The 22,168-nt window shown below is 54.1% G+C and overlaps 1 protein-coding gene across 2 annotated transcripts; it reads left to right on the top strand.

Moving 5' to 3' along the window:
• Nucleotides 1-6,078: 6,078 nt before the first annotated feature.
• Nucleotides 6,079-19,674, top strand: MFGE8 (milk fat globule EGF and factor V/VIII domain containing). Of its 2 annotated transcripts, none has more exons than XM_004431936.3 (9): nucleotides 6,079-6,236; nucleotides 8,941-9,066; nucleotides 9,373-9,504; nucleotides 11,693-11,874; nucleotides 12,262-12,417; nucleotides 13,058-13,202; nucleotides 17,447-17,631; nucleotides 18,657-18,812; nucleotides 18,927-19,674. In XM_004431936.3, the coding sequence occupies exons 1-9, from the start codon at nucleotides 6,164-6,166 to the stop codon at nucleotides 19,062-19,064; spliced, it is 1,293 nt and encodes a 430-aa protein (XP_004431993.1). In that variant the 5' UTR covers nucleotides 6,079-6,163; the 3' UTR covers nucleotides 19,065-19,674. The 2 variants fall into 2 exon arrangements, with proteins under 2 accessions (XP_004431993.1, XP_014644127.1); XM_014788641.2 differs by having other exon boundaries at nucleotides 17,444-17,631.
• Nucleotides 19,675-22,168: the final 2,494 nt, after the last annotated feature.

The following is a 22,168-nucleotide window of genomic DNA, read 5'->3' as shown; positions in this document are numbered from 1 at the left end:
TTTGATATGGTCAAGTTTTTTGGATTTTAGCCGTTCCACTGGGTACCCAGTGATATTAACAGTTGTTTACATTCCTTTGTTTTTTTTTTTTTTGAGGAAAATTGGCCCTGAGCTAACATCTGTTGCCAATCTTCCTCCTTTTTTTTTTTCCTTTTTTCTCCCCAAAGCCCCAGTAGATAGTTGTATGTCATAGTTGTACATCTTTCTAGTTGCTCTACGTATGACGCCGCCTCAGCATGGCTTGATGAGCGGTGCGCGTAGGTCCACGCCCAGGATCCGAACTGGTGAACCCCAGGACGCTGAAGCGGAGGGCATGAACTTAACTGCTAGGCCACTGAGCTGGCCCCAGTTGTTTGCATTCTCATTTCCTTAATGAAAAATCATGTTGAGCATCTCTTCATACGCTTATTTGCCATCCACCTATCTTCTTTGTCTGTTTAGAACTTTGACCCATTTGAAAAATTGAGTAGTGAGCTTTTTCATTTTTGAGTTTTAAGAGTTCTTTATTTATTCTGGATACATATTCTTTATTAGATGTGCGATTTGCATATATTTTCTCTCAGTCTGTGGCTTGTCTTTTAATTTTCTTAACAGCGTCTTTCACAGAGCAAACAGTTTACTTTTGATAAAGCCCAATTTAAATCATTTTTTCTTTCATGGATCCTACTTTTGGTATTGTATTTAAAATTTATCACCAAACCAAAGATCATGCAGGTTTTCTTCTAGAAGTTTTATAGTTTGGTGTTTTACACTTAGGTCTATTATTCATTTTGAGTAAAATTTTTATAAGATGTGAAGTTTGTTCTTGTTTTTATTTTTTGGCATACAGATATCCAGTTGTTCCAGTACCCCTTGTTGAAAAGACTATCCTTTTTCCATTGTATTGCCATGGTACCTTTGTCAAAATACAGGTGACTATACTGATGTGGGTCCATTTATGAGCTCTCTGTTCTGTTCCTTTCTCAGAACTTTTGCTTCCTCAGATCCTCGTAAGGCTGGCTTCTGATCATTCAGGGTCTCAGCAGGAATGTTACCTTTTCAAAGAGGCCTTTCCTACTCACCCTGTCTAAACTAGTCTCCCTTCCCTCCTCCTTGTTATGTCATATCATCCTGTTGTGTTGTCTTCGTAGCACTTACTAAGACCTGAAATTATCTTCTTTTCTTTTTCTTTTTTTTTAAAGTTTGAGATATAATTGACATATAACAATATATTAATTACCTTCTTTTCTTCTGTACTTAAGGCCCATGTGAACAGTGACCTCATGGGTCCTGTGGACAACTGTTCCCTTAGTTCCTGGAATGGCGCTTGGCTCAAATAATGTTGGTGGAATAAAATAACAATTCAATTCTCTCTCTTTCTTAAATTAATTAATTATGTATTGTGATCAAAAGCAAAAATTTACCATCTTAACCATTTTTAAGTATACAGTTCAGGAGTGTCAAATAGATTTACTTTGATGTGAAACAGATCTCTAGAACTTTTCCATCTTGCAGAAGGGAAACTCTACACCCATTAAACCACACCCCCCTTTTTCACCCTCCCTGTAGCCCCTGGTGACTGCCACTCCACTTTTTATTTCTAAGAATTTGACTACTTTAGATACCTCATGTAAGTGGAATCATGGAATCATACAGTATTTGTCCTTTTGTGACTCAATCCTCGTTCAACTTTTGTTTTTACACAGACACACATCCACGTGTAAGGTATTACACCGTGTGCTGTTGATGAGCATGGAGGCTTTGGACGGGCATTCTACCTTGCCCATTCACATTCTTGCATGTGCAAATTTCCACATCCTTTTCACTTGTTATAAGTATACTGTGGGGTCTGTCATAGCAAGTTTGTTTAGCTCTCCACCTCTGGGCATTTTGGACTGTTATCAATTTTTCAAAATGGTGAATAGTGGTGCTATGTGCATCCTGGTATACTATTTTTTATTTGGGTAATTTCCTTGTGGTGAATTTGCCCAAAGTAGAAACTAGGTCAAGTTTTGTAGGTCTTTCTACAGTCAGACTTCAATCCAGAGAGACTGAATCAACTTGTAGTTCCACCAATGAGATGTAAATGTATTTATTTCTCACAGCCCCATCAACTTCGAGTTTTGTCAATTTAATTTCTGGAAGTTTCTGGAAGACAGAGTATGTTCTCTAATTGTGTAGGGGCCTCACTAACTAAAAAATAAAGCTTTACCTGGCTTCCTGTCATTTACATGAAAAAAACTGAAGTTTTTAAATGGACTTTCTGTTTAATATGATCATGGTATGATATTGTTATTAGAAAATCCAACCAAATCTTGTAATTCTATGATGCTCTAGTGCTGCGTAAGAAAAGTTTTCAGGCCAAGGAGAGACCATCCCACCGATTTCTACAAGAGTCAGATCATACAAGACAATTTCCTCCCTCCCCATCCCTCTCTCACCTGTTAAAACCCCCTGTCAGCTGCAGGTCCCAAGGCCTACATTTTTCGTCTCTCTCCTCAGTGAGTGTAGCCAGTGGTTTCTCTGACTAGTTGCACATTAGCCTCATCTGGGGAGCTTTACAAAATATTGATTCCCAGGCTCCATCCCAGGGATTCCGATTTATTTGCTTTGAGATGGGGCCTGGTCATCTGTATTTTTAAAAATCTTCCGAAGTGATGCTAATGTGCAGCCGGGGTTTCCAGCCACAGTGCTCACCAGTTAATGCTCAATAAATAATTGCTGAATGACTCAGTGATTGAATGTGTCTTGCGCCAGGAAGCTGGTGAGGGTGACCAAGAACTTCTACTCTGCAGGAGTAAGTGGCGTTAACCAGCAAGGACACTATGCTCACAGCGTCTCTATCTGCCATCTGAGATGGATTTCTGAAGAGTTGTGTTTCTTTTTATTAAAATATAATTCACATCATAAAATTCACCCTTTTAAAATGTACAGTTCAGTGGTTTTTAGTATACTCACAAAATTGTGCAACGATTACCACTATCTAATTTAGAACATCTTCATCACTCCCCCCAAAAATCCTGTACCAATGAGGAGTCACTCCTCATTTTCCCCTCACCCCAGCCCCTGGCAACCACTCAGCAACTTACTGTCTCTGTAGATTTGCCTATTCTGGACATTTCATATAAATGGAATCACACAGTGTGCAGTTTGTTTCACTTAGCATAATGTTTTCAAGTTTCATCCATGCTGCAGCAAGCATCAGTACTTCATTTTTGTGGCTGAATAATAGTCCATTGTGTGGATACACCGCTTGGTTTATCCATTCATCAGTTGATGCACATTTGGGTAGTTTCCAATTGTTGACTATTAAAAATGCTGTTATTAACATTCATGTATAAGTTTTTGTATGAACATATGTTTTCAGTTCTCTTGAGTATGTATCTAAGAGTAGAATTGCTGGGCCATATGATAACTCTATGTTTAACTTTTTGAGGAACTGCCAAACTGTTTTCCACAGTGGCTGCACCATTTTACAATCCCGTCAGTATGTATTAGGGTTCCAATTTCTCTGTATCCTCACTAACATTTGTTATTATCTGTTTTTTTGATTATAGCCATCCTAATGGGTGTGTGAAGTAGTATCTCATGTGGTTTTGAATTTGATTTTCCTGATGACAAATGATGTTGAGCATATTTTCATGTGCTTATTGGCCATTTGTATGTCTTCTTTGGACAAATATCTATTCACATTCTTTGCCCATTTTAAAATTGGGTTGTCCTTTTGTTGTTGAGTTATGAGTTATTTATATATTCTAGATATTAGACTCTTATCAGATAAGTGATTTGCAAATATTTCCTCCCATTTTGTGGGTTGTCTTTTCACCTTTTTGATAGTGTCCTTTGAAAAGTTTAAAATTTTGACATGGTTCAATTAATCTATTTTATCCTTTGGTTGCTTGTGTTTTAGGTGTCATACCTAAGAAACCATTGACTAACCCAAGGTCATGAAGATTTATGCCTATTTTCTTCTAAGAGTTTTATAGTTTTAGCTCTTACATTTAGGTACTTGATCTATTTTGAATTGATTTTTGTATAAACTTAGATGCGGGAGTCCAACTTTATTCTTTTGTGGCTATTCAGTTATTCCATCACAATTTGTTGAAAAGACTTCTTTTTCCATTGAATTGTCTTGGCACTCTTGTTGAAAATCAATTGACCATAGATGTATGGATTTATTTCTGGACACTCAATTCTATTCCATTGATCTGTATGTCTATCCTTATGTCAGTACCACACAGTCTTGATTACCATAGCTTTGTAAGTAGATTTTGAAATTAGAAAGTATGAGTCTTCCAATTTTGTTCTTTTTTTCCCCGAAGATTGTTTTGGCTATTTTGGGTCCCTTCCATTTCTATATGAATCTTGGGATCGGCTTGTCAATTTCTGCAAAAAAGACAGCTGGATTTTTGATAAGGATTATGTTGAACTTGTATATCAGTTTGGGAGCATTGCCATCTTAATATAAGTCTTTCAATCCATGAACAGGAATGTCTTTCCGCTTATTTAGGTCTCCTTTACTTTCTTTCAAGGATGTTTTATAGTGTTCAGTGTACAAGTCTTGCACTTCTTTTGTTAAATTTATTCTTAAGTATGTTAGTTTTTGATGTGATTGTAAATGGAATTGTTTTCTTAATTACATTTTGGTATTGTTCATTTCTAGTGTAAGAAATACAAGTAATTTTTGTGTATTGATCTTTTATCCTGCAACCTTGCTGAATTTGTTTGTTAGCTTGAATAGATGCTTTTTTGTGTGTGGATTCTTTAGGGCTTTTTATATATAGTATAAGATGTGTGATCTGTGAATAGAGACAGAGACAGTGTTAGTACTTCCTTTCCAACTTGGCTGTCTTTTATTTCTATTTCTTGCCTAATGGTTCTGGCTAGAACCTCCACTGCCGTGTTGAATAGAAGGAGTGAGAGCTGACATCCTTGTCTTGTTCCTGATCTTAGGGGAAACATTCAGTCTTTCACCATTAAGTATGATATTAGCTGTGAGTTTTTCATAGATACTCTTTATAGGTGAGGAAGTGCCCTTTTACTCCTAGTTTGTTGATTGTTTTATCATGAAGGGGTGTTGGATTTTATCAAATGCTTTTTCTGTGGCTGAGTTGATCATATGTGGTTTTTTCCTTCTGAACAGTTTTAAGAAGGGCCTCCTGCCAGTAGTAAATTCTGACTCTAGTCTCAACCTAGGTCTCAACATAGCTGGTAGGGGAGATGTCTGGCTGTTCATTTTTGGGAGGGAGGTCTAGTCTGATTGGAACACTCATTAAAATCATTTATTTGTAAATAGGTAATACTTGCACATGATAAAAAAGAATCACTTAGTAAAAAGTCAACTGTGACAAGCAAGTCTCTTTCCCCTTAGGCAACCACTATGCTCATTCCTTGGATATTGTTTATAGCTGATTTCCTGCTGCAAGGGCAGAGGTGGATGGTTGCCCTGAGCTCTTATGGCCTGCAAATCCTAAAATATTTTCTATCTGGCCCTTCACAGAAACACTTTGCTGATTCCTATTTTAGTCTTTTACCATTTCAAAGGATGCCGCTATGATATGCTATGATATCTTTGTATACATGTCATTTTACACAAGTGAGTTTCTGTAGAATGACTTCCTCTAGGTGGAATTGCTAGGTCTCATGGTCTCAGCATTTGTCATTTTGATAGGTATTGCCAAGTAACTCTCTGAGAAGTTGAACCAATTTACACTTCCTCCAACAATGCATGCTTGGCCCTGTTCCCCACAGCCTCAAACTAACAGTGTGTTAATAATTTGATACTTGCCAATACTCACTGTACTTTTAATTTGCATTTTTCTTATGAATAAGGTTTAGCATCTTTTCTTAACTCTAAAATTAAAAACCAAACAGCAACTCCTTCTGAGCCCTTCCCTGCCCAGCCGACTCAGGACTCGGGGCCTGGTCACCAGCACCAAACGGAACGCGGGAGGGGCCGGGCAGAGACGGGCCCGGGCAGAGACGGGGGCCGCGGACCCCTCGGCTCCCGGCTTCCCTCCCAGGCCGCGGAGCCCCGCCCCGAGTCCGCCTCCCGCCCGCCTGGGCGGAGCACGTGGGCCGGCGGGCGGGGCCGCGCTGCCTGATTTATTCCCGTCCAGGCGAAGGAGTGAGAGCCCGCGGTCTCCGCAGCCCCGCGCCGGTCCCGCGCCCGCGCCCGCGCAGCATGTCGGGCCCTCGCCTGCTGGCCGCGCTCTGCGGCGCGCTCCTCGGCGCCTCGGGGCTCTTCGCCGCCTCCGGTGAGTGGCCCGCGCCGCCCTCGCGCCCTCGCCCCTCCTCCCGCGCTCGCTCGGAAGTTCGCCGCGGCGCCCTCCCTCCGTCTCCGCTGTTTACAAACTTGGGCAAAGAGTCGGGGCCGTGCGGAGGGGTGACTTCTCCGGTCGGAGGCGGGGATGCGCTCAGCCTCTCCTGCTGTCTCCGCGCCTGTGGGTTTTAGCCGGTGATAGAGGCTTGAGCGTTGGGCGGTGACTCGGGACACTGTTGACAGCCCAGCCGCCCCTAGGGATGTGGCTTACACATAACAAAGGAATCCGCTGTGTCGGGCCTCTCTTTTTCCATCTGCAAAATGAACCCATTGAACTGTGCCTGACTCTTGCGCGCCTTCTACCTGGAAGTTTCTAGGACTCTTGTACTGATAAGGCTTCAGCCAACTTTCTCTGGCAACTCCCTCCCAACCCCAGGCGGCTGGTTAGTTCATTGGAGTTTTGCGCCCCAGCTCGTAGGTGTGTGATCAGCCAAGCGAAGGTGTGGGGTGGGCACACGGGTGGACGGACGGGGTACTGGGGAGTCGGTGGAACGGACGGGGCTCTAGGTAGGGCCGAGGAGGGGGCTAAGAGCCCAGGGAGGGACTAGGAAAAGGGCTTCCTCCTGCGGTGGCGGCTCTGCCTCCCTCCCGCGGCCTTGGCCTGCTGCTGTATCTTCCTTGGTCCTCCTCCCCCACCTAAGAGGCCTCCGCCCTCTTGCAGGCCGGTCACGGGCTGCCCATCCCCTTCAACGTGGGGTCGCTCAGTCCCCTCCAGGGCTGGGAAAATGATGCCCACTGGGGAGGGGAGTGCTGGCAAGGACTCTGTAGGCATCTCCTCCATCATTTTCTCCTAGAAATAGGACTGACTGAAGCAAGGGGAGGGGTCCCAGCTGAGCCCTGGCTCTGCCATCCGGTGACACTCTGACCCCCAGGCCTGGGGCGGAAGTCTTCAGGCCACTCCAAGCTCCCACGCACTTGGGAGCTTGTGGCTCTCCCCAGCAACCCTGAGAGACTGCTGGTCTTCCATATCCCTTTCCACTCCTCTCTGTCCCCACAATTGAGCCCTGGCAAAGTAGCCCAGGGGAAATCTCCCAAAGGGCAGGACCCTGAAATCCCAAAGGTGGTTTCATAGAGGGTGATCTGGCTTTTCCCTGAAAGGGGAAGCACCGAGGCTGCTGTGCACAGGTGAGTCAGTCTAAGGCCCGCCCGGTAGGGGACACCTTTTGCTTTTCCTTTTTCCCACGGACGGCTTTGCCCTGGAGCGGTGTGGGGAGGGGGCGCCCCGGCCTGGAGCCGTGTGGGGAGGGGCGCCCTGCCCTGGGGCTGCGTGGGGAGGGGGCGCCCCGCCCTGGAGCTGTATTGGGAGAGGACGTGGTTGGGAGGGGGAGGAAGAAGAGTTGGATCTTGTTGGGACAGGAGCCCAGGGCACTGGCCATTCCCAAACCTCTGTCTGTGGCAGTGCCTGCTGCCCGCCAGGTCAGGGGAGGGGATTAACCTGCTATTTAAAGCCAATGACTAATAGCTTGTTGGGAGCCGCCTTAAGCTCCGGAGGCCGGGGCTGAGGTGGAGCTCTGAGGGCTCCATTGCTCACTAGTGGTGTCCCCTTCCCTGGAGCCCTGGCCTTGCTCTCTGGGGCTTTGGGATTTCAAGAGGGGCGCCAGCCTGGGATGGTGTGATTCTGCAGAGAGGAAAAAAGATGTCTTGCGTCTTAGCCGACATGATGAGTTTGGGTGTGGGACCTGGGGCATCCCTTCTGGGATGCTAAGGTCGGCTAGAAGACCTTCCGCAGGCCTGGCTGACCTAGTGGGCTGCAGTTCACCAGAGTCAAGGGACTGGGGACAGGTTACAGGCACATCTTTGACCCAAGCCCCCAACCAGAAGCTGTGAGGTCCTCTGCAGCCCTCCTCCCACCTGTGTAGTCTTGGTCCAGTGTTTCTCGAATCCACCCTTCCTCCTCACCCCTTTGCCTGACTTCCTCTCACCAGGAGGCTGTGACAGCTTCCTTGATGCTCTCCTGGTCTCCCACCTCACCTGCTCCAGTCACATTCCCATCCAGCGGCCAGAGGGATCTTCATGTAGCTACAAAACGCTCCCACTCACCCAGGAGCCCGTGCCAGCTCTGCACGTGGGCTTTTCTCATTCTCCTTCCCAGGACTGGAAATGGCTTCCCCACTCCCACCCCATGCTTGAGACTCTCTGATGTTGTTTTTCCTGGTGGACAATGGTGGGGAGGCTGAAGGAAGGTTCAGAGCCCGTGGTCTGCAGGATAAAGAATCTAAACTTGTCATTCTTAAGGTCCCTCCCAGTCTGGCCCCAACCTACCTTTTCAGCTGTGTCTTTCTGTTCTCCAACATATCACGCCCCCTGTGTTTCTGCTTTTCTTTAGAATGGTCTTTCCTCCTTCCCCAGCCTGGCACGCTCCCACTCTGTCTTTTAGACCAGTGCACATGTCCCCTCTTCTGTGACCCTCCACCTCCCTGGCGGGAACCACACCTCCAGTGGCCCTTGTGAAGGCTTCTGTCAGAGCTTACAGCACCTCTTCCTCATCCAGGGATTTGTCCGCCTCTTTCCCGTGGCTTCTTGAGGTCTGGGCTGCCCCTGGTTTCTCTGTCTGAGGGGCCCAGCACGTGCTCGGTCGTTGGCTCCCCAGAGACTTCCTGAGTGAACGACTGGGTGCTGAGTCAGAGCCGCCATTGCAGGTGACGTCTGTGACTCCAGCCAGTGTCTGAATGGTGGGACCTGCTTGTTGGGCCAGGACGACCTCCCCTTCTACTGCCTCTGCCCCGAAGGCTTCACGGGGCTCCTTTGCAACGAGACTGAGACAGGTACCTGCCCTGGGTGTGCCTGCTGCCCCACACCCAGCGCCCAGCGGGAGCACAGGCTACTGGGCTGAGCTCGTCCTGGAGTGGGTGGTGGTCCCCAGCACCTCTCCCATTGTCAGCCAGCGTTTCCCTGGGAACTCCCAGGCCTCTTGGAAAGCTAGGGGCTCCTGCAGATTGCAGGAGGGAGGAGATGGCTGGAGGAGGCAGGCAGTGGGCTGAGTTTTCACCGGGGGTCCTTCTGCTGCTGCCTTTCTCTGTCCCCGGCTCCTTCCTGATCACCTGCCCATCTTACCTGCCTCCCCTGCCCAGGTCCCTGTATCCCAAACCCCTGCCGCAATGATGCCGAGTGCCACGTGATCGACGACGCGCACCGAGGGGACGTCTTCACCCAGTACGTCTGCAGGTGTGCTCGTGGCTACACAGGCCCCCACTGCGAGACCAGTGAGTATCTGGGGCGTCAGCTCGGAGGCGGACCTTGGGCTGCGGTCTTGGCAGCCCGGGCCACGTGCTGGCCTTGTGCCCTGTGTCAGGGCCTCAAGGGTGGGACAGAGCCTCGGTTAGGCCATGGGCGGGGGGAAAGGGGTCCTGTTGTCCCTCCCCTGGCTTCTTCCTGCCTGGCCCTCTCTCCTGGGACCGCAGGCCAGGCCTGATGTTGCTGCAAGGGAGAGGGGGGTGTGAGGACCACAGGAGTCATGTGAGTGCTGTTTCCTGGGTCACCGTGAACCAGACACACAGCTTTAGGGTTAAATCTTGGGATTTTTCTACCAAGAGGGGAAAACTGGGCCCAGGAAGTCAGTAAATAAGGCTTGGGCCTCAGGGCCTGACAGTTCCTGGCCCGCGTTTGACCTGTGTGGCCTCATCACAGGGCTCAGGGAGGAGGGAGAGGCCCAGGTGGGCTGGACCGTCCCCTCCCTGTCAGGAGGTCAGAGGCCCAGCGTGTGCAGAGGGGCTGGCCTGCCTGGTCTGCTTGGTTATCCACTCGGCCACAGAATGGCCCTGGGGGGTGCCCATCTGACATTGCTGGCAGCGGCTCTCCAGCGTCCTCCCTCCTGGCCCAGCTGGAGTCCCTCCCACCAAATCAGGACTCCTCCTCGCCCGTGGTGGGGGGTGGTGAGTCCACATCTGAGGCCCAGGGATGAGTGTGTGGGGGTCAGGTTTCTGCAGTCCAGTGGGTCCGTGCTGAACATCTCAGGCCCGGGCAGGCAGTTCTTCAGGCGGGTGTGGGAATACTCTCTGAGGCTTGCTGACCTGCGGAAGGAGGAGGGGGGGCTGGGCCAGTGGGGTGGGAGCTGGGGCCCTGGGGGAGAGCCAGTAAAATATCTGCAATGCTTTTCACTTCCGAAGAGGCAGCACCACAGGCCTGTGTCCTGGGCCTTGGGCTGAGGCCAGTGTGTTTAAGATCCTGAGATCCTGGGTGGAGGAGTGTGTGTGTGTGTGTGTGTGTGTGTGTTGGGGGGGGGCGAGACAGACGGAGCCCTGGGTGGGGCCAGGTGGGCCCACTAATTACTGTGCTGGGAGCCCAGGTATCCATGGGTGTGCCAGAGTTAAATTACCTACCTGGCCTCCTTCTGCCTCTCGGCCTGGGGTCAGCCCCCAGCTGGACACGGCAGCACCTGGGGCAGAAGGCAGGCGGGGGAGCCTCCCAGAGGGACCTTTGTAGCCCCTCCTTGTTTGTTATGCGGTGTGTTTCCTTGGAGCCCACAAGGACCCACAGGCCCAAAGAATGCGTGTGTGGGTCCCTCAGGGTGTGGACATGTGGGGTGTGAGGACTTCCAGACCCGGGTTCAGATGTCTGCCCAGCCGCTGCCAGCTCTGACCTCGGGCGTCTGGCCTCCCTCCCTGCGAGGGTGTCAGCACCCGGCTCAGCATGAGCCTGGGGTTGGAGCAAGAGCAGTCTGTCCAGGGTTCTGTGCTTGGGACTGAGGCCCGGGCACCCAGGCCCCCCTGGGGGAGGAGAGAGGCTGGGCCCCGGGACCACATCGCTGGGGTGATGGTGAAGGAGGTAGGCCTTGGCCAGGGGCAGCTTCGCAGATGGCTGGGTCAGGACTAGTAGTTGGAAGGGGCACAGGGTACGAGAGAAACACAATGGCATTCACCTCCCACCCAGAAAACTCCTGCCAGTGGGATTCTAGAAAACTCCAGGCAGATTTCTTATTGCTTTGTGTGTAGCGCACATACTATTCACTTCCATCTGAGGTGCCCCTTCTCCCACAGCCACCCTCCTGGGGAAGCCACGGGCTGGGCTGGACGTGGCGGTCCTCCTGGTGGGCAGGGACACTGAGGAAGAGGGGGTCACACTGGTGTTCCCTCCCACCAGTCCACCCCCCACCCCCAGAACGATTGCTGCTCTATGCCCTGTAAAAGCCAGACCACCTGCCACAGCCTCGTGGGACACTCCAGCTGCTGGTCACGGCGGTGCCCTGAGTGCCGGCCTGGCCAGGACCCCCCGTGCCTGCCTGGCTGCTGTCCTCCTCACCGTGCACCTTTTCTTGGTACCTCCTCTTGGGCCCTCCCTGTCCCTTCAAGGTCTGGGCTCTGGGTCCTCAGCGAGGCCACACTGTCTTACTCTCTTGTCCTCTGGGTGCCACCTGCTCGGTTGGCCCGCTGACTGCCGCCTCCCTCCCCGCAGTCTGTGCCATGCCGCTGGGCATGGAGACGGGCGCCATCACTGACGCGCAGATCTCCGCCTCGTCCGTGCACTTCGGCTTCCTGGGTCTGCAGCGCTGGGTCCCGGAGCTGGCCCGCCTGCACCGCACGGGCATCGTCAATGCTTGGACGGCCAGCAACTATGACAAGAAGCCCTGGATCCAGGTACGGGAGGGCTGGCCCTGGGGTGGCGTGATGGGAGGGGAGAAGGTGAGATGAGTGTGCCTGCATGTGGGGGTCACCACGGGAGGGTTCATAACTGGGGTCCAGGTGGCAGGGAGAGGTTCCTGTGGGTGAAGTATCTGTAAGTGGAGGGCAGCCTTGTGGGGCCTGGAGTGGGTGGGCAGGCCGAGGGGGAGCAGACCCCGGGCTGTGGAGCGGCTGTTTGCACTGGACGAAGGCCCTGGGGGCCTTGTCCCTCCTGTGTGCTGGGTCCAAAGCCCTTAGAGGGCCAGTGAGAAAGCCCACTCCTTTGCTCCCCGTCTGGTGGGGGAGGGGCGGGGATGGAAAGCACCCAGAGATAAAGGTCCCTTCCTCCTCGCCCTGGTCCAGGTGAACCTGCTGCGGAAGATGCGGGTGACAGGCGTGGTGACGCAGGGTGCCAGCCGTGCGGGCAGTGCCGAGTACCTGAAGACGTTCAAGGTAGCCTACAGCCTCGATGGGCGCAAGTTCCAGTTCCTCCAGGATGCAGGGGACTCAGGAGGCAAGGTGAGGCTTATTGGGGCTCTAAAGAAGGGCTGTGGTCAGCACCCCTTGGGGCTGCAGTGCTGTTTGAGGGCCCCCAATGAGGTTAGAGCCCCCTGGGTGACTGGCCGTGAGGTGGGTCTTCAGGTGCCTCTTGGTTCCCAGAAATTGGGAAACCCAGATTATGCCCAGGTTCTGTGGTTACAAGTTACAGTCTCATCTTATAGATGAGAATAGTGAGACCCAAAAAGGTTCGATGACCTGTTGAGGGTGACTGTCGTGGTGGAGCTGCGAGGCATTCTGAGCCTTCAGGGCTACCAGGTACAGCTGTGCAGGTTGTACACTGCCCAAGGATGTCATTACTAAGTGAGCACCATTCACAATATAGATATCATATGTTTGTGTGCTTCTATCTGTGGGAAAATTGTTATAATAAAGTGTCTTGAGCAAGGAGTGCCTTTTCCTAACTTACACAGAGGCACCCTGTAGATTATAGGTGGCCCTGTGTGAAAGGCAGGGGTTTATGCCCAGGCCCCATGATGACCAAGGAAGGTGTGAGAAGGGGAATCTGTGGAGGGCTGTGGGGTGGCCAGAAGAGAGCTGAGCCCAGGAAGGGGGCCTGCCCACACTGACCCTCCCCTCTGATCTGCCTCTTCCCTCCTAGGTGTTTGTGGGCAATGTGGACAACAGCGGCCTGAAGGTCAACATGTTTGACTTCCCTCTGGAGGTGCAGTACGTGAGGCTAGTGCCCATCGTCTGCCACCGCGGCTGCACCCTCCGCTTCGAGCTCCTTGGCTGTGAGGTGAATGGTGAGTGCAGGGGCTGTGGTCAGTCGTGGAAGACGGCTTGCTCTGCCCGCTCTTTTCTCAGCCCAGCTGAGCCGGGGGGACGGCAGCGCGGCCCAGGGTCTGGGCTCGTGCAGGAGGCGTGCTCTAGAGGGACCGCCCGGCCGTCCGCAGTCCTGCCTAGGCGTTCGCTGTCTGCCAACCGTGGCATTCTGGTCGGTAGAGATAAAGACACCACTTCAGTTTTCAAAGAATTTTCATTGATTCTGATTGGTCCCTTGAGCTTCTAGAACACGTAGCATTAGTCCTGTTTTGCAGATGTCGGCTCCGTTCCCTGCTGTGTCCCCAGTGCCTGGATCGGAGGTGCTCAGTGAATGCTTGATGGAGTGAGTGAGTGAGTGAGTGAGGAAAGCGAGGCCCAGATCAATGACTGATCCAGGGTGCACAGCTGGTAGGTGTTAAAACCTGGTCTACATCCCTGGGCTTCTGACACCCACCCAGCTAGTGCTTTTCTTCCCAAACCTCCTGTAGTCTGCATTCTAGGGAAACGTGGGGGCTTCTAGGGTCCTAGGGCTAGAGCTGGTGCTTCCTGCTGCCCTTTCCAGCGAGATTCCCAGATGGAGGGACGGGGGGACCAGAAAGGGACAGGTTTCTGCCAAACCAGGAAACACTCACCATTGGAGAGGTCATGGTGCAGGGGTCAGGGTGCAGGGGCCGGACTGAGGTGTTTCAGCCCGGCTTGCTCTCTAAGGTCTGGGTATTTCCCGCCTTGCAGCCACAACGCCACCTGCTGGCCCCTGGTGGGACTGTAGGGCTCACCAGGCAGCTGCACGGCTGAGGTGGCTCTGCCTTTCTTGTCTCACCCAAGACCCGCCCTCTGCGTCCCTCCCGCTCTGTGGCACCTCTTCCTGTCGTCCCATCTCTGATACCGCCTAGGACTACTTAGAGCTGCCTTTCGTGCCTGGCTGCACTTAGTCTGTTTCTCATATGACCTTAAGTCAGTGTGTTCCCGCTCCCGGGCTCACTGCCTCTTGAGCCTAATTGTTTAAGTGGGGAGTAAAAGGCTTTGCCTTCTGCTAAAAGGAAGTTTAGGCAATTGGTAAAGGGTAGAGACAGGTCTGGGGACTCCACCTGGGGCCCCTCTCCCTGTAGTCCTTCACCCCTCGCTGTCGTGGTCTGAAGCCTTTGGCTTAATGTTGCCTGCCTGAGTCCGTCACAGCGGCTTCCTCTGGGGCCACAAGAAAGCCAAGGACGTGAGGCTGCCTATCTGCTTCCCGCAAGGTCTGGACACCTTTCCCTAGCAGGCCTTCCAGCCGGCTGGAGAGAGTGTTGGTGTGCACGTGTGTGCACGTGTGTGTACACACGTGCACCTGTGTGGGGCTGAGGCCTGGGCATGCCCTGCACCAGGATTCCTCCTCATCACAGGCAGACATGCTGTCCTTGATGAGTCGATTAGTTATTTAACTCAATAGACATTTATTGAGATTTATTAAGCTCTTTCGGAGTACTTGGCTCCAGGGAACAATACAGGTGAGATCCCTGACCTCGTGGAACTTGCATTCTAATGAGCAAGGCTGATGCGAGACAAAGAGCAAATAAAAGAAAAACTAGAGGGTGGTGTGATGAGGGTGACTTGGGGTGAGGGGAGGGGATGGCACGGGGACTGTCCTGTTGGGATGGCCTTTGAGTGGAGGCTTGAATGATGGAGCACATGCTATGTAAAGAACTTGGGAAGAGCATTCCAGGAGAGAAATTGGCAAGTGCAAAGGCCCTGGGGTGTGTTGAAGGATAGAAGGAAGGCCAGCGGGGCTGGAGCCTAGAGAGCAAGGGGCAGCTTGGTGAGTGATGAGGCTGGAGAGGTGGGTGGAGCCAGACCAGGCAGGGGCTATGTGGACCATTTTAAGGACTCATGTCTTTATCCTCAGATAAAGATATCCTTGCTCAGAGGATATGATTAGAGTTGTGTCTAGAAGTGATCCTTTAGGCTGTGTGGAGACTGGGGCAGAGGGCCACTGTGCGTGCGGGGTGACCTACGGGAAGACAGGTGGCCTGGGTCAGGGAGGAAGGTGCAGTCAGTGGGTTTGGTGGATTAGAGCCCTCAACTCTAAGTGAGCTTGGGGACCAGCAGCCTGGGCATCTGTGCCCCACCCTGGACCTGCTGAGACAGAATCGCATTTTATTTATTTTTTTATTTTATTTTTTGTGAGGAAGCTTAGCCCTGAGCTAACATCTGAGGCCAATCCTCCTCTTTTTGCTGAGGAAGACTGGCCCTGGGCTAACGTCCGTGCCCATCTTCCTCTACTTTATATGGGACGCCGCCTCAGCACGGCTTGACAAGCGGTGCATCGGTGCGCGCCCGGGATCTGAACCTGTGAGCCCTGGGCCGCGGAAGTGGAGCGCGTGCACTTAAGCGCTGCGCCACTGGGCCGGCCCCCGAATCCAGGTTTTAACAAGACCCCCCCCAGGTGATCTGTGAGAAGCACTGCTCTTATACCTCGTTTTACAGGTGGGGCCCAGAGAGAGAAGGGACTTCCCAGGGTCACATGGTGAGTGATGGAGCCGAGAGTCCTGGCCCTGGGCTCAGTGCCCCTCCCACCGCATTTCCCCTGGAAGGCTATCTGACTTCCTGGGGGGGGCCCAGGAGGCGGGGGACATGAACTGCTGGAAGCAGATGGTCCGGAGAAGGGTCCACCTTGAGCAGATGCTGCGACTTGGTGTCCCCTGCAAAGCTGCCCCAGGCCTTAGCCTGCCTCGGACGAGCCACCTCCCAGCGCGTAGCCTCTCTGTGTGAGGAGGGAGGGGGTTACCTGGTGTACCGCCCTCACGAGGAGGCAAATGTCTTAGTGGCGAGGGTGCACGCGTCTGGGGCGACAGTGACATGAAGCGCCACGTACTACAGCTTGCTCCCGGCAGGAGGCCTGGGTTTCCAGGCCCCTCCCCCACCCCCCAATTCCCCAAAGGGACAGAGTGGTGGAGTGGGGGTTCTGCCAGGTACAAGACACGTCCCCACTCTCTTGGGAGTTTTCTCTTCTGCCCAGCCCTGACTGTCCTGGCCACCCGCAGGCACAGACGACTGGTACAAAGCCGCCGGCACCTTCCTGAGTGTTTGGGGCAGGCCTGAGGGAACATGAGGCCAGCTCCTCAGGCCAGCCCCACAGACCTGACAGCACTCTGGGGGTTCAGTGTTGAGTGGGTGAATGACGCTGCGGGACGGGCTGCCGGCGAGGACACGGGATCCTCCCTGAGCCCCGGGAGTCCTCACTTCTCTGACTGCCACTGCTGGAGGCCAGAAGTGTTGTCCGTTCATTGCTGGGTCCCCACCGGCAGGCCTCCCGGCTCTGGGGCTCTGGGTGGGCACACAGGTGGTGGAGGTGATGTTGCAGCGTAGCATGGTTGTAGGAGTTTGTGTGTGTGACTCGGGCACGATGCTTTATGTCTCTCAGCCTCAGTTTTCTGTCTGTAGAATGGTGACTAATATCTTCATTCAGGTTTTTGTGGGTGGATTAAATGACTGACGTAAGTACTGAATCGATGAGATGCTGTTATTAATGTTCCTGACGATAATCCCAGGACTCAGCGGGGCGTGGGGTGGCTGTACTGCAGGAGCGACAGAGGAGGTGCTGGGAGTCCGGGGCGGGGGACAAGTCTCGCCCATGTGAGGAGGTCAGGGCAGGCTTATTGGAGGAGGTGTCTCCCGAGTCAGGCTTTTTCTTTTTTGTTTTTTTTGAGGAAGATTGGCCCTAAACATCTGTTGCCAATCTTCCTCCTTTTTTCCTTTTTTCTCCCCAAAGCCCCAGTAGATAGTTATATGTCATAGTTGTACATCCTTCTAGTTGCTTTATGTGGGATGCCGCCTCAGCATGGCTTGATAAGCATTGAATAGGTCTGCACCCAGGATCCGAACCAGTGAACCCTGGTCTGCTGAAGTGGAGCGCGTGAACTTAACCGCTATGCCACCCGGGCCGGCCCCCGAGTCAGGCTTTGAAGGAGGGTGGCAGGTGGTGGATGAGGGCCTGCCCTGTGCAGAGGGTGAAGGACAAGTCAGGGTGGGGTGGGTGCTGAGGCAGCTGGCTGAGGCGAGGAGTGGGGGACAGGCAGTGAGAGAGTAGACGGTTGGCTCTAGAAGGTGGAAGGAGCTGCTGTCTGTCGTCCAGGAGGATGCAGGGGCTGGTCAGGACCCGCAGAGTTCTTTCCCCTTCCTCGCCTGCACTCACACCCTGGGAGGCTGTGGACCCCGGATCTGGGTGACAGCCCCCCGTTGCTAGCAGGCTGCGCTGAGCCCCTGGGCCTGAAGGACAACAGCATCCCCGACAAGCAGATCACGGCCTCCAGCACCTACCGGACCTGGGGCCTGAACGCCTTCAGCTGGTATCCCTTCTACGCGCGGCTGGACAAGCAGGGCAAGTTCAACGCCTGGACCGCCCACAGCAGCTCTGCCTCCGAGTGGCTGCAGGTGAGTCGGCCCCTCCTGGGGTGCGGGACTGGGGCCGCCAGACCTTCGGCCTCGGCCAAGCCCAGGCTTCTGCTCCCCGAGAGGGAGTTTGTGAAAAGCCTTGTTTCTCTTTGGCTTTGCTCGTTGTTCCTCCCCTGTGCCCCCGTCTCCTGATTCTGTAACTCCAGTGGGGAGAGAGGGAGCTCAGCGTCACTTCCACCAGGGCCCCAGCCCCAGTGGAGAAAGGGTGTGTATGTGTGTGAGTGAGTGTGTGTGTATGTGTGTAGGGTAGCACCACCTCCATTGGCTGCCACAGGGTGACAATGCTGAGTTCCCCCCGGACAGCAGAGCAGGATGGAGGACTGACCCCTGACCCAGGTGCTGTGGGATTTCTCCGCCTGGCACAGAGCAGATGCGCTCTGAGGCACGCCATGGGACAGCCTGTGGATTTCACTGAAATGGGGAAACAGGAGAGTCACGGAAAACCAGGGCATCCGCTCATTTTCTAGATGGGGAAACTGAGTCCCGGCAGGGTGAGGGTTTGCCGGGGGCCCACCTGCTGGTTGGCAGTGAGTTGGGTTTGCAGCCTGAGTCTCGGGGCAGCCTCCCCGGGATGGTCGGGGACGGGGGGCAGGAGGTCTGACTCTGGGCCCCAAGGGGGCACGTTAGCCTGTGGAGCCAGGTTGCGTGATGAGCCGCCTGCCTGTGGGCTCCCTCAGGACCAGCGTCAGGCTGTGGGCAACCCTGCAGGGGCCCCAGGAGTTCATGCCCCTGCAGGCTCCGGCCTCTCCTGCCCTGTTCCCATCAGAGGAGGGGCTGGCCGGGGGGCTCAGGGTCTGAGATCTGAGCTTCGTTGCAGTGAAGTGCCGAACAGTGACTGACAAAGTAGTTGGTATTATTTATGCCCGTTTTATAGATGAAGCAACTGAGGCTCTGCCAGGTGAGGTCCTTTTCCCAAAATTAGAATTCATGCCCCAGTGTGTTTGCCTTTTCCCACCTTATAGAGGTGGTTCGGGCAAAGAAAACACGGTTGGTTTTTCCTGTAGGTTGACCTGGGCTCCCAGAGGCAGGTGACCGGTGTCATCACCCAGGGAGCCCGAGACTTCGGCCACATCCAGTATGTGGCAGCCTACAAGGTGGCCCACAGTAACGACGGCATGAACTGGACCGAGGTCAGGGACCAAAGGGCCACGGACAGCAAGGTGAGTGTCTGGCTGCCCTGCCCTCACCACTCCGGGGTTGCCCTGTGGGCCTGGCCTGGGCTCCGAGGGGAGGGGGCTGGCCTGGGGCCCTCCTGACACCCCCTCTGCCTCCAGATCTTCCCTGGCAACTTGGACAATAATTCCCACAAGAAGAACATGTTTGAGACGCCCTTCCTGGCTCGCTTTGTGCGCATCCTGCCCGTAGCCTGGCACAACCGCATCACGCTGCGCGTGGAGCTGCTGGGCTGTTAGTGGTAGGCCAGGCTGGAGGACCGGAAGGGCCGTGGGGCACCTGCCCCTTCCCTGGTCCTCCTGGCCTTCCGTGGGCCTGCTGCTGCCTCCACCCTCCCTTCTGATTGTAGCCGACCTGGGGGTGGGGGTTCCTCTCCCTCCCCTCTCCCCCTCCCTCTCCCTCCCATGTGCCCCTGGCGCCCAGCCCTCATGCCATCCCATTTTCTTAGGCACTGTGGGAGCTGAGTAGGTCTGGGATGGACAGGGAAGGGCTAATAGGGGGTGTGGGTGACCGACACCTCTCAGACCCCCAAGTCCAGCCTCTGTGTCCTCGGTACCCCCTCTCCCACACCTCACATTCCACGGCCCTGGAGGAAGGCCCTCAGGCGCCGGGCAGGAGATAAGAGGCATGATACTGCCACTCCTGCTGCTGCCACCTAGCCCCTGACACTGCCCCCTTATCTCCCTGCAGACCCCTCTTGACCCTGTCCTGAAGCCTAGAAAGAGACAGAGGGTGTGGGGTGGGTCTGTGGAGAGAGAGGGGAGGAGGGTGGACAGGAGCCCTCTGTGCTGGGTCTTCACCCCAGGGTACACAGGCAGCTTCCAAAATATATTTATATCACCCCTGGAACTCCTGCTGTTGTTCATCGTTGCTCTGTTGAAATGGGCTTCGGTCGCGCTGGTCCCCACCCAGCACCCTCTGTCCTCCTGAACCCCAGCCTTCTTGTGTGGCCTGCCTGACCACAGAGAGCTTAACAGCGGCAGGAGGGGCCAGCACTTCCTATCCCAGTGCCTGGTCTCCCCCTCCAGACCCCTGCAGCCCTGGGGCCTCAGATGCCAGCCTGGTGAGGGGTCCAGGGGTGCCTGGCACAGAGGCCGTCTCCCTGAATGCCTTTGCTCCCTTCCCACGCCAGGAAGACAGGCTGAGGCTGCTGGTTTCTCCCTTCGGCAGTTTCCATTTTCTCTGCAGCTGGAGTGGCGGGCTGGAGGAGCTGTTAGAAACTCAGTGAACCTGGGCTGCTTTCAGAGCTGCAGGAGGCCCCAGGGTGGGGTGCCGTGTGGGATGGGAGGGGCCGGGGCTCTGCCAAGTGGGTGCGAGGCCTCCTGGCTGAGCACACTGGTTCCTGGGAGGCCATGGTGTATCCACTCCAGGGCTAGGAGGAAAGTTCCAGGGTTACCAGTCCCCTCTGCCCTCCCCACTGCAGGGGCTGTCAGGAAGTGGCTGGGGGTAGCTGTGCAGGCCAGTGCCTTGGTAATCTGGGAAGGCGGCCAGCGGATAGAGGAGGGAATGCTAGCTGGGAAAGGGGCATGTGAGACCACCCTAGTATTCAAGGCCTTGGGACACAAGATGAATTTTGCGGAACGAACTTTGGGAGCCAGGCTGTGATATGCACAGGCGCCTCTGGGTGGCAGATCTGGCCAAGTGGCTGCCAGAGGTAGGGTGTGGCTTTGTTGGAACTTCATCAGGGAACTTAGTCTGGAATGGCTTCTTCCTGAGAGCTGCTGTTGCCAGGGCTTCTTGGTGGCAGGGACAGAATAAAAGGCCCAGGCCGTGGTCTCCAAAAGAACTGGGGGTGTGGGGCTCCCCACCCCTGGGGGCCCTCGGCCCACTCCTTCCCGTTTCAGAGCTCTCCTCTACAGAGCTGCACGGACTGGGTTTGGAGTCAGTCTTTCTGGACTCCCTCCTGGGAGCATTTCCTACCCCTAGCCCTGTTCTGGCCTCTCCTGGGCACTAGCAGACAGTGGGAGAAGCATCTGGCCTCCCATCTCTGCTCTGGGATGGTCCTGCCTCCCCAGTAACTAACTGTAGCTCGCCACTTGCTGGAACCCAGGAGTCCCACTTGCAGAAGGGGAAGCTGAGAGCTTCCCTCCCGACTGTCAACTTGCCCCTATTGGTGGCATTCAGTATTTTCTGTGGGCCAGTCTCATTGGCTTGCTGGCCCTGTGGGCTGATGGGCAGTAGTCATAAGCCCCCCACCTGGCCCAGGAGACCCGAGGTGAGCTGTAATAGCCTAAGCCACCTCTCAGGCCCTTCTGCTTGTCTTTGCAGCCTTGGATGCATTGGCCACCACCTTCTGAAAGTCCCCCTCCTGGGACCTGGCACGGAGTCCCCTTTCTCCGGACCCCTCTGTCCTTGGCCCTCTCCCTGGGCAGCCTCCTCCACATCTACAGCTTTCGCCATCACCTCCACGAATTTACTTGTTTGTTCCTGACCGCAGTCCTAAGAGCCACCTCTGGGGTTCCACCTGCTGGCCCGCCCTCCCCTGGCTGGCTCGCTAAACTCGCCTTGCCTGAACAAAACTGACTTTCCCTGCCGCCCATCCCTCTCCCTACACCTGTGGTCAGCACTGGGACCTCTTCACCCCCCTCTCCCGGGGTCCAGTCTCCTCTCCGTTCCTGGTTTCAATATAGTGGAGTGATTAGGGGCTCAGGGTCTCTAGTCGGACAGCCTGGGTTCAAATCCTGGCTCCGAGTGACGTTGGCAAGTAAATCTCTCTGGGCCTCAGTTCCTCATGTGTAAAATGGGAAAAATAGGACCCTGTGGCCTTGTGGGGACTGAAGGAGAGAATGTACATAAGCACCGCTGCAAAGCCTGGCCCATGGAGGCCTCAGACACTAACGTCATTGTCGCTTGCAAGAGTTTCCTGATTGGTACTTGTGTCCTGTTTATTTCCCCTCCAATCCGTCCTGCACACAGTGCTCAGACATGTCTCTCCTCCTCACAGAGGAACCTTCGTTGGCTCCCTTTTCCCATCAAGCCTGGCATTCACTTGGGGTGCAGTCTAGCTTCTAGTCCACCGCAGCTCCTTGTGCTCCCACGTGCTCCCAGCTGTGTGTGCACGCCGGCCCTCGAGGTGTGTTTAGGAAGGGGCTCTGGGCTCAGTGACCCTGTGGCCCTTCTCCCAGCCAAGCTGAAGGATCTCCCTTGGCTTTTCTGCTGAGGGAACAATTGGGCTGTCCAGGCCAGGGCCCCCTTGGTCTGGACGGGAAAGAAAACACTGTCCAAACAGAGGTGTCCTGGGAGGTGGCTGCTTGAATGGCTGCACTGACAGATGTCAGGATTCTAAGGGAGGGTCCCCCTGTTGGAGGACCAGTTAGAAGCATGATTGCCCCTGCAGGCTGGC

The sequence above is a fragment of the Ceratotherium simum genome, chromosome 3 (genome assembly GCF_057802395.1).
Source record: "Ceratotherium simum simum isolate JZ-2026a chromosome 3, ASM5780239v1, whole genome shotgun sequence".
NCBI classification, from domain to species: domain Eukaryota; kingdom Metazoa; phylum Chordata; class Mammalia; order Perissodactyla; family Rhinocerotidae; genus Ceratotherium; species Ceratotherium simum.
Note: the sequence above shows the minus strand (reverse complement) of the source record. Positions and strands in the feature narration are given on the sequence as shown.

What these genes read in the sequence shown, in the direction of transcription:
- MFGE8 (XM_014788641.2), top strand. Translation starts at nt 6,164, where the DNA reads ATGTCGGGCCCTCGCCTGCTGGCCGCGCTCTGCGGCGCGCTCCTCGGC. An exon ending in TTGCAACGAGACTGAGACAG is followed by an intron (nt 9,067 to 9,372) that starts GTACCTGCCCTG and finishes TCCCCTGCCCAG; the next exon opens with GTCCCTGTATCCCAAACCCC. An exon ending in ACAAGAAGCCCTGGATCCAG is followed by an intron (nt 11,875 to 12,261) that starts GTACGGGAGGGC and finishes GCCCTGGTCCAG; the next exon opens with GTGAACCTGCTGCGGAAGAT.